Consider the following 18,353-nt stretch of genomic DNA (forward strand, 5'->3'; position numbering starts at 1 on the left):
AAAGGAGGGAGCAGCCAGCTTAGTTTATTGCAGGAAACCTGAGGAGCGCTGAAGCTTCATGTCTCCGCCGGAGAATGAGAAGAAATGGGGGATTATTGGGGTTCTTTGCACCCCCGGCCTTTTCCCAGAGGAGAGACGCGTCTTCGCCTTTGAGAGGCCGCGAGAGCCGTTGGGCGTTTTGAGTAGAACCAAGTTCACTCGGGGTTTCCGACCTTCGCCTCTTCCCCGCCTGCGAGGGCTCTGCGGGGTCCAAAAGGGACACGACCCCTTGCCTGCGCCCCTCCCTGGCCCAGATCAGCCTCCGGCTCTTTCGACCTCCACAGTTCCGCCCCTCCCCCAAGACGCGGAATCCCTGGAAGGGAATTTTCCCCGATGGAACTTTCGCTTTCCTTTCCAGCTTCTCTCGCTGATTATACCTGGACGTCTGCCTAGCAACCGCAGACGACACGGGAATGCTTTTTTCCTACTGGTTAAGCCTGGCCAATCGCCGGCTCGTTCTGGATTGCTGCGTTGTTGCTCACCCACCGCGCCTCATTCCTTGCCCGCGACTGAAGGGGAGCGGAGCGCAGGTGGAGGTTTGCGGACAGGATGGCTCTGCGCTCTGCGCCTCTGTTGCTTCTGGTGTTGGTGGCGGTCGCCCTTCCGGAAAGCTGCTTCCGTGAGTCCCTTCGGGGGCGTCGGGGGTTCCAGCTCCCTTTTCTGCTGGTGGGAATTCATCCAGGGAATCTCTCTCTCTCTCTCTCTCTCTCCCCCCCCCCAAAAGATGATCTTCAGAAATAGAACCCTGATTCGGTCCTCTCTCTAGTCCGCTCCCCCTCCAGCTGTTGCTACTTTCAGAACCGGCCCCAAAGTGTGGGTGGGGCTCTGCTGCCGCTCTTCCCCCTCCCCCCTGGAGAGCCGCTCCAGGGATAGGCCAAGGGCCCCCCTCCAGCTGCCAGCCGAGTCTCCCTGGGCGCCCCCGAGCGCCGCCTTCCCGTCCCTGCAAGCGGAGGGGGTCGGGAGGCAGCGCTCGCCCACCCGTGGGCAGGTCCGTCCCGCAGAGCTCCCGGCTGCCCCCGCACGGCCCCTCCGCTCGGCCGCCTCGCCTGCCTTTGGCGGCGGGTGGGCTGCTCCTTCGGGCTTCGGGCGCTGGGAGAACCAGCCCGTTGCTCGGATCGGTTCTGCGGATTGGGAAACGCGGAGGCTGTGCGAGGGAGCGATCGGGTTACGGCGGCCGTGTGAATGCAGCGGGGTAAGTCTGCAGAGAAACGCTCTTTGAACACTCTTCCTAAAGAACCGTCCAGCTTGATTTTCACCTTGGCCTCGATCTCCCACCCCCCTACCCCCATCCTAAACCCCAATATCCCCAGAGTTTGTTTCTGGGATAGGCAGGGATTTGCCTCCCGAGATGCTCCTGTTATGCAGAGTGCAGCAATACTCCCAGGAAATGCCCAAAAAATACACACCAGCATTAGAGAGATTTAAAGAATACAATGTCCTTAGCTTGTTCTCCAAAGAAAATCCAGCCAGAAAGTATAAAATATCTGGTTGTTTATTGATAAAAATGCAAAACTCCATAAAATACAAGTTTAATACAAAACAGAGTAAAAATCACTTCTTCTCATATATGTGGCATCCAAGACTTATCCACTACACAACTTTAACAAAGTCTCTAGCCAAAAAACTCTCAGAGAAGAGGTACACTACTTGGTTATTAGTTACTACTACATAACCCATAAAAACTGATTACATGGTGGCTAAAATTCTACTGAGAGGCTGGGCATGTAATCCTCCTGTTTTATTACCACCCCTTGAACAACTAGCATACAGACGCCAACAGATGGCAGTAAATAGCAGTATACGTGCAAAGCAACAAGGCTGAACTAAGTCACAGGATTTTTCTAGTCACAGCAATGTTTTAAAGATAGCGAGATGACTTTCTTCCCATAAGAAAATCCTAACAGCTCCAGCCCTCATCTTGGGAGGATGGGGAGTAATGTTTTCTTGGAAGCTCAGCCTGTGTCTCTGGTCTCATTTGGGTGGGGTGGGGAATACTACCTCTTTTAAATTTTTGTTACTCTCAAATTGCTTTTCCTAATGTGACACCATTTTCCAAATCCTGGAGGGCACCAAGTTGGGGAAGGGCGCTTTAGAGCAGCGTTTCCCAACTCAGCCACTTTAAGAGTGTGGACTTCAACTCCCAGAATTCCCCAGCCAGCATGTTAGTTGAAGTCCACATCTCTTAAAGTGGCTGAGGTTGGAAAAGGCTGCTCTAGAACAGTGGATCTTGCAGTTCATTGAAGAATATGACCCCATTGTTACCAGAATATTTTTTTCTGTGTATTTGATGATCGTTCCTGTCTTTCTGTTTGTAATAATCAGTATGACCCCTGGACAAGTATCATAAAGCTATTTGGGAAATGCATCCTGTCCTTTCACCTTGCACCCTGTTTCCTAATGGATTCCTTCCCCAGTGTTCCTTTCATAATCCTGTTTTTCTCTTTCTTTCTCTGATCGCCCCTGTTCCTTTCTGCCTAAAAAGGCAAGCCCATTGTGTCCACTTGCCCCACAGCCATGATGACCGTGGTGTCCGTGGAGCAGGGGGGACACGTGCCTTGTGACCCAGATGATGGGAATGAAGCCCTGTCAATCACTTCAATGGGACCCTAGAAATTCTGAAAAACCCTTAAAAAACAACAGGTTCAGTGGGGTCCAGTTCTCTAGAACAGCCCACGGGTTGTCAAATACGTAACAAGGCATCTTGGCTGGTGGGGCTGAATATCATTGAAGAAACTAACCACTTCCTTTCCATCTATGTGTGACCAACAGGCACTGAGATAGTGGTTTCAGTTGTATGTTGTATTGTCCAGAGAGTTGGGGGGCTCCCCTTCCCTGGAGAGGCTGAAGTGAAGGCTAGAGCCATCTTGGGGGGAGGAAAGAGGCTTTCATTGGGGTCCCTCCACTGAGCAGGGGTGGACTAGATGACCTCGGTGGCTCTTTTCCACTCGCGGATGCTGTGATTCTGCTTCTGGAGGGTGATTTCCAAAGTGCTTCTGGAGAAAAGTGCAGGATCAGCCCAGAAGGAGGAGAACTTCCTGAAGATGTTCCGTGGAAAGAGAACAAAGTGTTTTAGATCTAGAGTAAATCTGGTGTGTTGCAAGCCCCTGGGAAGAACGGTTTCTTCCCTGTGTTGCCGAACTTAAGAAATCTTGGGATAATCTGCAGTGAGATTTTCTGTGGAATGACGGTGAGCCCCATTTGGTCCTGAGTTCAAAGCCAATTCCTGCTCTGATGCCTTAACTCTGGGACCGGAGGGGGAATTTCCCAGCTGGGGCCAAGCAGGAAGATCCATGGGGGCTGTGTGGCTTCATTCCTGCTCCCTTCACTCCCCGCTTTGACTGCCCACATCTCCCTGGTTTGGGCTTCCCCCCACGGGTCCCATGGCCTCTGGCCTCATCCGGATCCCTCCTTCCCCCCCTTTCCTCCCCCATTTTATAAAATCTCTCCTAAAATCTGCACCTATTAGCAACCCATTTTGGCCCTAGTGAGGTGAGAATATTTTTTTCCTGTGAATGAAAAGTTGGGGTGACCAGATGGGGTTTCCTGCTGCTTTTGAGCTTCTGGGGGGTAGAAATCCCCCTTCTCTCTGTGGGGCGACTGCAGCCTCCATAGGGCAGAGTCTCCGCAATCCAGAAGAGGGTTTGAGGGAGGCCTTGCTGGAAGGGGGGAGGGAACAATTTAGGGGGGCAAATAGGGTTTGGGGGTCCTGCTCTCCCTTTGGCCCTGCTTTCCCTTCTCTCTCACCCCCAACGTCTCTGCCCTCCAACCCTTCAGGCCCTCCAGAAGCTTCTTCTTTGCCTCTTAGTCACTCCCTCTTTCCGCCCTCTGCCTCCTGTCCCTCTTCCATCTTCTCCCCCTTCCTTTCCCCTTCTTCCTCTGCCCCCAGGCCTCTTCTTCCTCCTTCTTCCTCCCCAGACTCTCAACTTTGGGCCTGCTGTGCCCAATAGGGCCAGGGTCCCTCATCTGAAGCTCCCTAACTCTGCCCCTCTGGGTCCATTCCAGGCTCCTCCTCGCACTCCCTCAAGTATTTCTACACCTCCATGTCGGACCCCAGTCAGGGGCTGCCCCACTTTGTCACTCCGGGATACGTGGACGATCAAGTCTTCTTTTACTATGACAGCAGCAGCAGGAAGGTGCAGCCTGGAGTCTCCTGGATGGAAGAGGTGGGGAAGGAGAACCCCCAGTATTGGGACGCTCAGACTGAGATAGGGCATTGCATTGAGGAGGTGTTGAGAGCAGACCTGGAGACTCTCAGTACTCCCTACAATCAGAACAAAGGTGAGTGATGGGTCGGGTGGCTCCTCCTGCCCCATATTCCCCCCCAGGAGCAGGAGAGGGAGAAAGGGGGTCCCTCCCAGGGAAAAGGCTGCTTCCACACTTTTTAAAAAGGTTATTTAAAAAGTATTTTTATTGCTTTAAAAAAATTAATATAATTTTATCTTCGTCCCATAACTAAGTTTTCTGTGCAGGTGGCAGTTACTAAAATATTTTTAAAGGAAAAAAATATATTATATATTACAGGAGTGATATAAAATCAGGTAAAGAACAGTTCAAAATCACCCCTCCCCTGACTCACCGCCAGGAAAGACGGAGAGCCTGGCCTTGATGGAGCCCCCCATTTGCTGTGGGGGAGGAAGGGAATAACAGGTCTCCCCCACCCCACCCCAGAGACATGAGGGATCCAGCTGGGGAGACCAGATCCCCCCCAGGCTCATTCCCTCCAAGGAGAAGCATTTCTGGCACCCCCTTTTTGGAGGGGTAAGTGGGGCCCTAAGGCCAGGAGCCCCTTCTCTTCCTCCAGTTGGAAGGAGAGGCCAGGGATGCCAAGTGGGGTTGGGGCTCTTGGAGGGGGCACAGGACACTTCCATCATCCTTCCCATCAGCAGAGGGGAACAGATAAAAGGAACAGACCCCCCATTTGGGGCCCTTCCTGAACCGGTCGGAGCTGCCGTGTCTTCCCAGCCATGGTCCACCAGGGCTGGACTCCTGCACTGCCTTCTTAGTGGGGCTGCCCTTAAGGGGGGAAGCCCTTCCTTGGCAATTCCCGCTTCTGACATCTTTGGGGACACAATATTCACTTTAAAGGAATCTTATTTGGGGGGGGGTGCAAGCCAGTTTCCCTTCTTTCCTTACAAGGACCTGCTGCCCCACTTCTTCTCCCCTTCTCTTACCCCCTCCCCCCCAGGCAGACCCAAGAGCTTTGCTAGTTCTGCCCTGAGAGGGTTTCCCCAAATCCCTTCCAGGTCCCCTCCAGCCTCTGAGAGACCCAGAGAGCAGCCAGAGCTCCCCCTGGTGGAGAAAGGAGGTGGGAGACCAACCAGGGTGGTGGGAAGCCCAGAAGACACGTGGCGCAGTCCTGAGTCTGTCAAAGTGGAGGACAGAAGAACCCAAGCGGTGCCCTGCTGGATCGGACCCCTGGCTCCTCTAGTCCAGCAGTCTGTTCCCCCAGTGGCCCACCAGCCGCACCAGGAAGCCTGCTGGTCTCCCAGCAGATGGCCTTCAGAGTCTTTGGGGAAGGTGGAAACAGCTTCTCCTTGTCCACTTGATTGACACCATGCGTGGTTTTCTACACCTCAGTCAGGTCCCCTCTTGTTTGCCTCCTTTTGAGGCTAAAGAGCCCCAAATGCCGCAACCTTTCCTCACAGGGAAACTGGTTCAGCCCTTTCTGAGTCGCCCTCCTCTGACCCTTCTCCAGCTCCCTTGTGTCCTTTCTGAGGCGTGGCGATCAGAACTGCAGACAATATTCCAGATGTGGTCTCACCCTTGATTTCTATAAGGGCATTATGATATTAGCCTCACTGTTCTCAATGCCTTTTTTATTATCCCTGGCACACTGTTGGCCTTTTTTTTACAGAGGATGCCCACTGTGTTGACATCTTCATTGAACTGTTTCCCTTTACTCCAAGTTCTCTTTCCTCGTTTGTCACAGCTAGCTCTGATCCCATTAGCTTCTATCAGGAGTTAGGAGTTTTGGCCCCAGCGTGCATCACATGGGCTGACTGCTATTGTTTTGATGCCCACTCCCCTAATGGGCAGAGAACCTTTGGAGCTCTTCACGGCCCCTTAATGTTTTTACCACTCTGAACCCTTTTGTGTCATCAGAATATTCCACTAGTTACGCCCAATTCAGGATCATTTAGAAATCTATTAAAAAGAAGTGGTCCTAGGCCAAAACCCTGGGAATCACACAAGAGGACCTCCCCTTTTATTCCATGGCTGCTAAGCTTACTGAGAAGTCTTTGCTTGTTGTTGTTTAGTCGTTAAGTCATGTCCGACTCTTCGTGACCCCATGAACCATATTGCGCCAGGCCTTCCTGTCCTTCACTGCCTCCCTGAGTTTGCTCAGATTCATGCTCATTGCTTCAGTGATGCTATCTAACCATCTCATCCTCTGCCGTCCTCTTCTCCTTTTGCCTTTATTCCATGGCTGCTAAGCTTACTGAGAAGTCTTTGCTAAGGGACTTTATCAAAGATGTTTTGAAGATCAGAGTAGGTGATGTCTAGTGGCTCAGCCTCATCCACATGTTTATTACCACCCTCAAAAACTCTAGCAGATTAGTTAGACAGGACCTTCCTTTAGTGGAGCCATGTTGGGTATCCTTGAGCTAGGCCTGGGTTTCCAGATGTTTGGTAATTCTATCTTTAATAGCAGTTTCCACTCTCTTCCCCAGAACAGATGTTAAGCACACAGGTCTATAATGTCCTGGATCTCCCCATGAGCTCTTCTTAAAAACTGGTTACGCTGGCCACCTTCCAGTCCTCACCTCTAGAGGCTAAGCATAGAGACAGGTTGTGTATTTTAATGAGAAAGCCCACAATCTCAGCTCTGAGCTCCTTTCTAACCTTGGGTGGATCACATCAGGGCCTGGTGATTTGCTGAGGCTCAATTTGTCCATAAGGCCCAGCGCTGCTTCTCCTGTTACCGCTCTGGGGCTCAGCTCAGCTGATTCCCCGCATGAGAACAGGAGCAAAGGCTCAGGGACTCCCCCAATTTGCCTCCCGTGAAGATCCAGGCAAAGAAGACCCAGCCGAAGGAGAGATGCAGAGGGTGGAGATGCAGGAATTCAAGGGGGGCCCTGCAGTGGAAGCCTGGAGAGAAAAGTAGTGTGAGCCCCCCGGGGGGCTTTGGACCAGTCCCACCTTTTGATCCCAACCTACCTCATAGGGTTGTTGTGGTAGGGAGACGGGAGGAGGGCACGCTGTATCTGCTGCCCTGAGCACCTGAAGGAAGGGCAGCCTTTAACCAGAAGCAAAGGAATAAATAACGGATAGATTTAGAAAAAGGACAAGACTTATATCAGTGAGACATAGAAATAGCCTAGTTCTAGAGGCTAGAAATAAGGAATAATTCTGTAAAAGAGTTATAAGGCTATAAAATAGGCAGATAACAAACATTTCAACCATAAAACCAAAACCTTTATTGATTTAAGAAATTTTCCTCTGCATTGAACGTTTCCATGATTTATGTCTCGCAGAGTCTGGGGTCCATCCAGCCATTTTTGGTCTGAAGCTCCTTCTCAGCTGGTCTCCCGGCCGAGGAAGCGGAGTCACTCCAGTTGCTCTTTCTTGAACCTGATTCTCAGCTACCCACTTAGATCTGAATCATGGAATCATAAAACCCTCACATGAATGTGTCAGATGGTACATGAAGAGGCTGCATTAAAAAAGAATAAAATTTCAAAATCCATTTAAAGGGTCAATAACACTTTCGGTGTGCAAATAAAATTGGGGCACTTGCTACTGTTCCTAAGGAAAATAATTCTTTGTGGCCTTTCATGGCTTCGTTCCCATATTACACTAAGCCATGATTTGTTTCTGGTTAGCCCAAAGTGGGAACCAGCCCTTGTGACTTAATGCTATTTGTGAATGCAGACTGATTTACGGTCACCAGGATCCCTGCCAGCTTCTTCCCAGATTGACTGGCTCCTCTTTGAGGCCACGAGATTCTCGGTCCCTCTTTGCAGCCACAGATTCTGGCAACTGTTCCTGCTCTGAGATCCCTTCCCTTCCCCCCAAGACTCCCCCAACAGAGGAATAGCAGAAAGAAAGATGGCGGAGGCTCCGTCCCTCCGTTTCTTCTGCGCCTCCATCTCTTCTCGGTCCCCCTTGGGATCCTCCGCTGCCTTTTCCAATCCCAGGAAGTGAAAGTGGGACTTGCTAGCTGCCCTTTTCCTGGCGAGGCTCCTGCTAGAGGGCAGGGCTCCATCCCGGGGGAGATGCAGGGGCCCAGGCTGGTGTCGAGGGAGGGGAGAAGGGGGACAGCTGGGGGAGGCTTTCTTTCCCTTAAAACGCTAGTGAGGAAATAGGGGTGCTGGTTCTCCCTCTTGGAGGATTTGGGGGCAACTACTCAGACATGGAGGGCTCCTGAGAGAGCAACAGGGGCCATTTTCCTTCTGGGATGGGAGGTTCCTGCTTTTGGGGGGCAGTGGGTGGAGGGGCAGAGGCTGGGGAACCCCTTGCTATCCCCCATTCCTTTGGGAAGCAAAAGAACTGGGGAAGGGCCCCTCAGTTGGCTTCTCTCAAGGAAAAGGAGGTTGTGGGGACTGGACTCTCTATACTTTTTGGAGAGGGAACCAGAGCCCCCATCATCGTGATGTGTGAATGCAAAAATCTCAATGGGGGGTCTGATCAGGGGACCCCAAGGCAGATGTGGGGGAGGAGGAGAGGGGATTTTCCTGAGGAAAAAAGTTCTGAGGAGCCTCTTTTGGGGGGCTTGACAAGGGGGTTGGGGACCCCTCTGCCTTTCACCCCCCTTCCTGCCATTTGTCTCTGTGTTGAGCCTCCAGATGGAGGATTTGGGGCTCTGCGGATCCAAGGCCAAGATGGCACTGCTTGTTCTGCCTTTTGCCCAGAAGGAGATTTTGGGGGAGGGAGAAGATGGAGGGAAACAGAGGAAGGTTTCAGGAGGGGGCAGCTGGGTCTGGAGACCCTCAAGGTACAATTTGGGGGCAGGATGAGGAGTTTCATGGGGAAAAATGTATTTCTTTCATGTTCCAAGCATTATTTATCCCTTTTCTCACTGCCTCCGTCCTGCGTCAAAGTCCCAGCAGGGAGGGGGTCTCTGTCTCTCCTGAGGACTCCCCAAACCATCTTCCTGTCACTCTTTCAGGCCTTCACACCTGGCAGTGGATGGGTGGCTGTGAGCTCCAGAGAGATGGGACCAAAGTAGGGTTTTTGCGCTATGGATACGATGGGAAGGACCTCATCAGTTTCGACAAGGAGACCCTCACCTGGGTGGCTCCCGACCCACAGGCCCAGATCACCCAGAGGAAATGGGATGCTGTTCCAGGATTCAATCAGAGAAGGAAGGCCTATCTGGATGAAATCTGCATTGAGTGGCTGGAGAAGTACCTGTCCTATGGGAACAAGACGCTGCTGAGGACAGGTGAGCATCTGGGCCCAGGCTGGACTTCCCTCCTTTATGGTGGATTTCTTGCACACGTTCGGCCCCCTTTGGGTCCCTGGTCTGCAGCCTGGATGCCCAGGAGGGAATCCCCCTCCTGCCTTTCCAGCACTTCTCCAGGACGCGGGAAGCCCTGCTTAGTTCCTGTTGCCAGGCAGCCATTACGTTGACCAGGAAGCGCAACCTCTGCCCTCCCAAGCTGTAGGTGTGGCTGGGCAGAATCCAGGGCCTGGCGGGTGTCTGTGTGAGTCAGGCAGCCAAAGCACTGAGGGGTGTCCTGTGCACAGCCCAGGAGGAGGCAACAGGGCCACTTGGGCTTCTTCAGTGAAGCCACCATTAGCCAAAGTGTGGCCAAGTCTGATGCGTGGCCTTGACTTCCTCCCAGCAACTGTCCTTCCTGCCACATTCCGCAGGGGCTCCCTCTCTCCCTTGCAACTGATGGTGCACCTCTTCTACGATTAAAAGGACATTATCAGTGCCCCCACTTGGGCAAAAAAGGCCAAGGTTGAGGGGTCTTTTCTTCCTGGGGAGGGGAATCCAAGGGTTCTGTGGATCTTTCTCTTAAACCTCAAACAAGTTCTTTACCTTTCATTTAGTGACACCCCCCTCAAAACAACCCCCTCCCCACCTTCAGGGACACTCCCTCACCCCTCAGGGCTTTCTGCTCACATTGTAATATTTTCCCCCCTTTTTTCCTGTGAGTTTGTTCTTATTTTCCCATCAAGACCACCCCTCCCCCTCTGGCCCCACCCCTTCCTTCTCTGGGCTCCTTGATCCCTCCAGGATCTCCCTCCAGGAGATGAGGTCAGGCTCCATGGGGGAATCCCCCCCCCCCCCATTGCCAGCAGTCCCTCCCTGCCCTGGGAGGGCTGAGTCTCTCTTCCATCAGCATCACCTCTGTCAGGGGAAAATCCCCATCAAACCCGAGAGACAGACACACCAGAATACAGACCACTTCAAAGTTCTAAAGTATTTATTAAATGTTAGTTCAATAAGCAAGTATAGTTCAATAAACAGACCTTAGTTCAAGAAGCAAAACATAACATACATACTTAAGATCCCATTGCAATGAGGTCCAGCACGGGCAAGCGGTCAGGTAGACAGCTTAGCCAAGTGGCCCTGAGCCCCTCCCAACAATCCTTTTTATTCTTCAAAGCCACAAACCACAATTATGACACCCAAGATGAGCTACTGTCCTTGGTGCTAATTTTACACCCCTTCCCTATTCCTTTCTCCTGCCACAGACCTTCTATCAGCACTTTACTTTGTCCATCTATTTCCTGGCTTCCTGTCCATGACTGAAAACTTTAGTCCACATAGCAACTTTATTTATTGCTCTGTAAGCTTGTTTTATTTGGTGTGAGCATTTATTGCTTTATAGCTAGTTTTATTAGTATGTTTGTTAATACATCATTTTTTTCCCCTCACACCTCTCTCTGCCTCCCTTTCAGAGGCAGAATCACTTTTCCAAATTAACCAGGGTGGAATTCCAAAAGCCCTGAGCCCCTTACTTTGATTCTGGCTCTCCTCCTCTTGAAGTTTTGGTGTGTCCCTTGAAAGGGGCCTGGAGCAGCCTAAGATTTGGGGGAGCGGAAGAGCACCAAAAAAATAGGGAGAAACTTCTGTGTTGTTTTTTTGAAAGGGAACTTAAAAGACAGCTCCAGTACCCCTCCCCTGAAGGGAGCAGCCCAAGATCAGTCAATTCAAAGCTGGCCATATGGAATTTCCTCGGACCCTCAATTTGCTGGCAGAGATTTTTCAGACTGAGTCACTGGGAAGGACTCAAAGTCCTTGTGGTTGAGCATTTTCCACGTTTGGAGCATTTCCCAAAATTCTTGGAGACGCTGCAGATGTGGAGTGTTAATTCCCTGCGTTAAGACTAAGTAGTGGGAGCCTTTCTTGCCCGTCAAGTTTCTCGTCCCCCTTCCGGGCTCTGGAGGGGCTCAGAGTTAATTCTGGGGGTGCCGTTTCTGCAGAGGCCCCAGTGGTGACGGTGAGCAGCAGGACAAAGGCCGACGATGGGATGGAAACTCACATCTGCCGCGTGGATGGCTTCTACCCCAAGGAGATCGACGCCTCCTGGAGGAGGGACGGGGAGGTCTGGCTGCAGGACACCTTCCGTGGGTCTGTGGTCCCCAATGCAGATGGGACCTACCACTACTGGCTCAGCATCCGAATCGATCCCCAAGAGAGGGACCGCTATCGGTGCCACGTGGAGCACGACGGCCTGTGGAAGCCTGTGGACAAAGCCTTGAAGGGTGAGAGGCTGCAGGGAGGGAGAGGCTGGGCTCTTTTTCAGGGTGGAGGATTGTGGGAGAGAAATTTGACCCCAGCTGTGTCCAGATGTAAGCATCCTTGAGCTTTAATCAGTGGTTTTTCCCAAGTTTGAGGTTTGTGGACCTGCAGGGAACAGTCCGTAGAATCGGCTTCTGGTTCTTGGAAAGAAGCAGCGAAGTCCCACCCCAGTGGTTGGCCCATCCTGAGGAAATGCACCCAGGTCCTCCCTTAGCCTCTCTCCTCCCCTGTTTGCTGCCTCCAGCAGAGGAAGAGGAGTTATGCTCCTCAAACCTGCCCCCCTGAAACATCCTCCAAATCTGCTTCAGTCCTCTGAGGGACCCTCCTGAAGTTGAATGTCACCATATTCCATTTTTTCATCCTGAAATTCTGGAAGCAGAAAATACCATTTTTCACCATTTCTGGATTTGCAACAACTCCACACCCCCTTCCTAGAACTAGGGGGGAGGGTGTGTCTCCCTCTGACACAGACACGCCCCATATACTCCCCCCAAAATGCTACAGTGAAATATCCAGATCACCAGAATTTTGTATTTTTTATTTGAGGTTGATCAGAATGAAATAGGAAACAGATAGACTCAGTTATCTCTGAAAGATGACAGGGTCATCTGGATGTTTCATGGGATTAAAGTTTTATGGTAAATCAGGCATTTTGTCTGGTAAAAGTTCCATCTGGAGGGAGTCAGAGGCCTGACAATTAAGGGGATCCACAGCTGGCTGGAACATCTTCCTCAAGGAGTGTCCATTGATGGTTCCTCATCAGGATGAAGGTATCAGATGGGGGGGCCAGAAGAACCAGTCCTGCATCCTCTATTCTTCAATATTCCCTTTAATGACTTGGGTCAATAGGTAGAACAAATAGTTATCAGATTTGCAGAGGATCTGAAACTCAGTGAGCTAATATCCTCAAAGAAAGAAGTGAAATTCAGAATGAGCTGAGAGAAACAGAATGAAATTGAAGAGAGATTTGAAAGAAAAGAGCACTCAGGAAGTATGGGAAATCTCAAATGAGATACTAAAGGCACAGTCCCACTGGTCTGAATACTTGAATGGATCCTGCACCAAGCAGGTGTTTAGACCAGCTGACCCCTTAGGTTCCTTCCAACTGTATCATTCTAAGTGCAATGTTCTTTGCTTAGGAAACAAAAATCAAAGGTGCAGGTATTGGGTGGGGGATACTTGGCTTGCTAAAAAGATTTTGTAATAGGGATTGGAGACTGAATATGAACCAGAAGCATAAAGTACCTTCAAAGAAGGCATGCACAATATTAGGCTGCATCAAATCAATGATAACTTCCAAATTCTGAGGGTAATTTTCTCACTCAGTTCTGGGCAACACCCATCAATACAGATTCAGAGCAATTGAAAAAGGTTCCCAGTAGGTCAACAAGGCTGATCCGGGACTAGAAACCAAATCCTCCTCCTAGATGAAGAGGAGGAGCTCAGCATGTTTTGCCTTGAGAACAGGGTGATGGTGCTGGGGTATGTGACAGCGTTTTTTGAGCAAGCAGAAGGCTGTCACAGAGATGGAGGACAAAATCTGTTGTCCCTCATTCCTGAATGCAGGGCATGGATTTCAATTACAGAAAGGCCTTCCCTGGGTCCTCCCCCTAATCCCGGGGTGTACCTGAGGCAAGAGGATTCCCACATCCTGGGCTGCCTTCCTGGCAGTCAGAAGCTCCAAACACAAAGGCAGAAACAGTTGTTGTCCTGCCACTCCCTGGCCAGGTGACAGAGTGTAGAAGTGAGGATTCACTCCTTTCTTCTGCTCCGGGGGACAGACCAATCTTACAAGAGAGGAACAGAATGAAACTGTATCCTTAAAAAAAGAGATAGGTGATATGAACCCTTTTACTTTAAATGATTAAATGCAAATACTCAAGCTGAAGAAAAAAGACAGCGTACAGAGCTGCCCAGTTCCATCCAGAGTCATGACATCTATATTGGGGCACTGTATAAAAAAAGAGAACAAAAATGTTTTTATGGTTTCACTAATTTAGTTTATATTGTTGTATTGTTGAAGTTTTTATTTCTGTAAACTGCTGAGAGACACAAGATTGCAAACTGCTGCTTTTGAACTGAACAGATGCACATCAGTTGCCTTCGGCTGGGCTGGTGTGAGACAAAGGCAGCATTATGAGGGCACGTCCTCTAACCATGGTTAGCAAGGCATCTTCATGCTACAATTAGAGGGACATGAAGATGATCCCTCAATCTTTTTAACTTGGGGAATTCTCAGTCCTTTGGCTGTGTTAGGTCTCTCCTCTACTTGGAATGATTGTTTGGGGTTCTCCTTCAATTATCTGCTCTTTCTCCCAATTCAGTTCCAGAATCCAACCTGGGGCTCATCATCGGCTGCGTTGTGGCTGCTGTTGTCCTGATTATTGTTGTGATTGCTGGGATCTTGGTGTATCGGAGTAAGTATCCTGGAACTACCTTTGCTGGATGGTTGTGAAGGAAGGTAGGGAGATTCCTCCCAAGTGTCTCCCTTAGGGAGCTCCTTTTGGGCTTCCTTCTTCCCAGTTTTCCCAGCCCTCTTTGGGAGCATCTGAAATGTCATCCTCTTGCTGGGACTCCAGTCTTGGCTCAGCGGAGTCTGAGGTCTGAACAGTCCCGTCTTCTTAGCTGGGAGGAGGCATCGCAGTTCTGTCCCTTCCAAAGGCTTTGGTCAAAGACCAGCAGAGGAGGAGTTCAGTGAAAATCTTCCTCCTCTCACAGCTGCTGCTGCTTTCCCCATTTCCCTCCATCCATCTCAGAGGCAGAAGGTCTTTCTTGGAGCAAATCTGGTGGTGTCTTTGCAGTCTGAAGGTCTTCCTGTGTCTCTTAAATAGTAGTTGCCAGGAGAGGTTGTGACTAAACAACTGTGAAAACACCTCCTAGGGGTCTTCCTCCTACAGAGGGAGAGATTGGATGATCTCTGATGGGTTCTTTTTATTTCTGACTGATTTTTGTCCTTGCAGAGAAACATCAAGAAGGCTACAAGGCAGCATTAAGTGAGTGATTTCTTCTCGTTATATGTTAGCTCCAATTCAGAGCAGGGATTAGAAGTAGCATCAGTTGAAAGTGTGTGTGTGTGTGTGTGTGTTTGTATGTGTCCAAACAGAAAAGCAGCTCATGAAGCTGCGGTGTTGTGCTATCTTCCTCTTCCTCCCAAGAACTAAGATGGGGGAGGTGGGTCCTCTTTTCATTACAGCCAGGCTGTTCCTGGGAGTGGAGACCTCAGGGAGAAATATCTGGTACAAGGAACCCTCAAGAAGGTGAAAAGACCGTGCTGGGTAGAAGATCCATCTGATGGAGAAGCTGTTCTGTCTTCCAAGTGTGCGGAAAGGAAAGGCTTGGCCATAATCTGGTCAGGAAGCTCCGTAAAAGTAGTGAACAAAGAAGGGATTTAGGAGAAAAGGAATTTTGGTAGATGCCAGCTAGATCTCCTCTTGTTCTGCCACCACAAGGCTAAGTATGAACTGATTGGAAAGAGAAACTTAGGAGCCATCTGTATCCTCACATCAGCTGCACCCTGTGGCTGTAGAATTGCTGGAATATTGCTCTGTGTGGAAAGATATAAATGTTAAGAATTCTTTCCTTTGTCTCTTAGCTAAAGCAGTTTGGTTGAAACTCTGTGGGTGTATCTGTGCGTCTGTGTGTGAAGGAGAGAGGGAGCTGGAGTCAGAAAGAGTGAGTTTCTCCACCTCTTCCCATCCAGCCAAGGGATTGACCTCCCCACCTTCTTTCCTTTCTTTTCCAGCAAGTGACAAAGGATCTGACAGTTCAAGCGCAGGTAAGCTGGAGGGAGCCGCTCCTGAATGAGGAAGAGCAATTCTGCCCCTTAGCGAGAGTGCTGGGGGTTGGGGGGGTGAAAAGAGGGAGACCCCCCACCTCCCTGTTTTTAAAGGGCCTCCTAATGCACACTCCATGTGTTCCCTCTGTGTCTGGTTCTGCTGAACCCAGGATTTGTTTGGATAGAACTAGAACAAAAGATAGGTAAATCTATTGAGATTTAAATTGCTATTGTTGCCAGAATGGACACTTTTTCACATAGTGTAATACCTTAGATGTGGGTGGGAGAATTATGTTTTTTCTCCTGTTTGCTTAGATGGAAAGTTGTTCTTGAACAATTAAAATTATTTTACATCAGTATATGAACAGAAAGTATCGGATTGGAAAAGTGGTTTCTCATTAAAGGTGGCCTTAAGTGAAATTACTGATTTTTTGCTTGTCCCAAGGAGTTGCTTTTTCCTTCAATTTTAATAATTTTGTTCTCTTCTTTTCCTTGTTCCTCCTTTAACTCTGTACAAAATCAAGTGCTTCACTTTTCTCCCACCTCCTCTCTTTTTCTTGATTTTTAACACAGTTACTAAATTCACTTTTCTCCCACTGCTTTGTTTCTGCAGAAGAGAAAGGGAAATTCTCTCCCTGTTGGATTTCCAGCCTCATTCATTCAGGCAGGGAAGGCAGTTCCAGAGCTTGCATGGCAGAGTCTGGCCTCCTTTGGAGGAAAAAGCCCCTCAGCTTTGGGTGGGAAGTAGGGAAACCACCAGAAATGTCATGAGCCCCAGTGGTTAGTGACTGTTCTGCTTGCACAGCCCGGTCTCCTCTGAGAGGTTCGTGAAGCTGAAGAGGTTTAATGGTGCAGAGAGAGATGCCTCCTCCTCAGAGGATCTGGAGAAGGGAGAGACTCACTCTTTGTCTTTCTTCCCAATGTAGGGAGCAATGAGGCCATTTAGCAGCCCCCTGGCAGGTGAGTGTCCCCAGTGGGGGCTGTATTGGGAAGGGGAAGGGAGGTGACGGCTTTCAGGTGAAAGGATCCATTGATGGTGAAAACTCGCTTCTCTCCCAGCTCATCTCAAGCACTGAAGGGTGAGGAGATTGGGGGAGAGGTGGTGGGGCTCTCGGGAAGGGTCAGCCTCTCTCCCTCCTCCCTGGGTTCCTTGTGATGGAGGAGGCTAGGCTGTTTCCACTTTCCCTCTCTGGCTTCGGAGGAAATGGCAGGTGACCGCAGCTAGGAACAGAAGGGGCCCTGACTTCTCCCTGTTGCTGAGGGAAGAAGGCACCCTGTCCTCCTCCTCCTTGTCCACAGGAAGGGCCCTTCCCAAAGCAGGAGGTGGGACTGCCATTCTGCAGGGCATCTCCCAGGATCTAATTGTCTTGCATGGACAAAGCTCAGAGACCTCCAGAGATCAGAGTGTCCCCAGTGCAAGGGGGGGGGGCAGCAGGGGGACTTTCTGAATGTCCTACAGTCATGGATGGAGAGGAGGCTTCTCTCCCCTCCTTGTGTCCATCTGGGAATCCAACCCTCTAGATGCTTGAAGGAAGACCTGGGCTCTCTGGAGGTCATGAAACCTGTTGCACTTGGTTCCCAGGGCAAAATTGGGTGAGAACTGGGTTTGTATGTTTGAGGGGGGAGGGGATATCTATACTGTTTATAATTTGTGAAGGAGGTTCCCAACTCCACCCCACTCCAGCAGCCATTCACAGCCCTGCCCATCCCCTCTTGTATTTCAGAAATCCCACCCAGCTGATTCCTCTCCATCTCTATCTACCTCTCTTGAGGCTGCTGATTCTGTTCCTTCACTTGATGATCCTCCAGCCTGGACCCTGGGCTTTCTCATCTTGGCTTCCTCTCCAACTAACCCTCCTGTTTTTTCCACCCTCTTTGTAGCGCAACTTTGGGGCTGCAGACTCCCCATGTAGGGAGACAGGAAAGAAGAGCGATCAACCTTCTGAGTTACGCTGTTCTCTTAGGAGGACCTCTTCAGGCCCTTCCAGTTGGCTAAAATACTAAGATGTATTTTGGGTCTTTCATGAGTGCCCTTGTGCAGGTTTTTGTCTGGGAAAATCGGGGTTTTTTCATCTGAAGCATTCTAGGACCTCCCCTGAAAAGGACATGTAGTTGATTCATCTGGAGAATAAAGGAAGACTTTGTTTTTATATGTAGAGTAAATAAATGTCTTGCAAGAAAAACCATCTTAGAAGGGACATTCTGTCCATTGACGGGAAGGGAAAATAGCTCTTTCAGCTGCTATTTCTGAAGTGTGCTTTGAGATTTCTTGTATAAAAAATAGTTAATTTTAAAAAAAATCTGTTGCTGAATTAATTGGATTATATATTTGAGTATCCAAAAATTTAACAAATAACAAGGGTGGTGGCTAAGTCATTTGGAGTTTTGCTTTATGTGATATTTCTTTACACACATATTGTAAGATTGCCAAAATTGTTTGCTGAAAATAAATGATTTTGTTTTCCTCTCACCTCAGTTGCTACCTGTTTTGGGAACTTGGAAATAGGGGGGATTTGACCCACCTTGTTGATCAGAGACCCCGATTTCTGTTTGAGCGGTAGGAAGTGGGGGAGGCAAGACAAACTTCAAAGGAGCAAGAACTGGGGTGGCTCCTGTCTCTTCCTTTGGGGAGGAGGCAGACTTTTGCTCCTGTGTCCAGGCGTTTCTCTAGCATCACCAGTTGATCTTCTGCAAAATGGCTGTTTGGTTTTGGCTTGATGGTTGCAGGAACAGAGGCTGTGTTTCCTTCAGATCCACCTTTGCCTCAGGCTGTTGACCAAGTGACTGGTCCTTGAGCCTCATCAACTTCCACGCTGGGGAAGAGGAGTTCAGTGACTGGCC

General features: G+C 49.9%; 1 protein-coding gene across 4 annotated transcripts; it reads left to right on the top strand.

The window, feature by feature from the left end:
- The first annotated feature begins 505 nt into the window (after positions 1 to 505).
- Positions 506 to 17,982, top strand: LOC103065781 (class I histocompatibility antigen, F10 alpha chain-like). 4 transcript variants are annotated; one of them, XM_088129699.1, is made up of 9 exons: positions 506 to 658; positions 4,042 to 4,317; positions 9,149 to 9,424; positions 11,419 to 11,700; positions 14,062 to 14,154; positions 14,698 to 14,730; positions 15,480 to 15,512; positions 16,439 to 16,472; positions 17,394 to 17,982. In XM_088129699.1, exons 1-8 carry the CDS (start codon positions 589 to 591, stop codon positions 16,456 to 16,458), a joined length of 1,083 nt encoding a protein of 360 aa, XP_087985825.1. In that variant the 5' UTR covers positions 506 to 588; the 3' UTR covers positions 16,459 to 16,472; positions 17,394 to 17,982. The 4 variants fall into 4 exon arrangements, with proteins under 4 accessions (XP_087985825.1, XP_087985826.1, XP_087985827.1 ...); XM_088129700.1 differs by lacking the exon at positions 17,394 to 17,982 and adding an exon at positions 17,237 to 17,387; XM_088129702.1 differs by lacking the exon at positions 506 to 658 and adding an exon at positions 753 to 1,231.
- The last annotated feature ends 371 nt before the right edge of the window (positions 17,983 to 18,353 follow it).

Source organism: Python bivittatus, unplaced genomic scaffold, assembly GCF_059951505.1.
Source record: "Python bivittatus isolate LINGU-HERP-01145 unplaced genomic scaffold, Pbiv_v1 ctg000810_np1212, whole genome shotgun sequence".
Taxonomy (NCBI): Eukaryota; Metazoa; Chordata; class Lepidosauria; order Squamata; family Pythonidae; genus Python; species Python bivittatus.

What these genes read in the sequence shown, in the direction of transcription:
- LOC103065781 (XM_088129699.1), top strand. Translation starts at nt 589, where the DNA reads ATGGCTCTGCGCTCTGCGCCTCTGTTGCTTCTGGTGTTGGTGGCGGTC. An exon ending in CAAGACGCTGCTGAGGACAG is followed by an intron (nt 9,425 to 11,418) that starts GTGAGCATCTGG and finishes CCGTTTCTGCAG; the next exon opens with AGGCCCCAGTGGTGACGGTG. An exon ending in ATCTGACAGTTCAAGCGCAG is followed by an intron (nt 15,513 to 16,438) that starts GTAAGCTGGAGG and finishes TTCCCAATGTAG; the next exon opens with GGAGCAATGAGGCCATTTAG.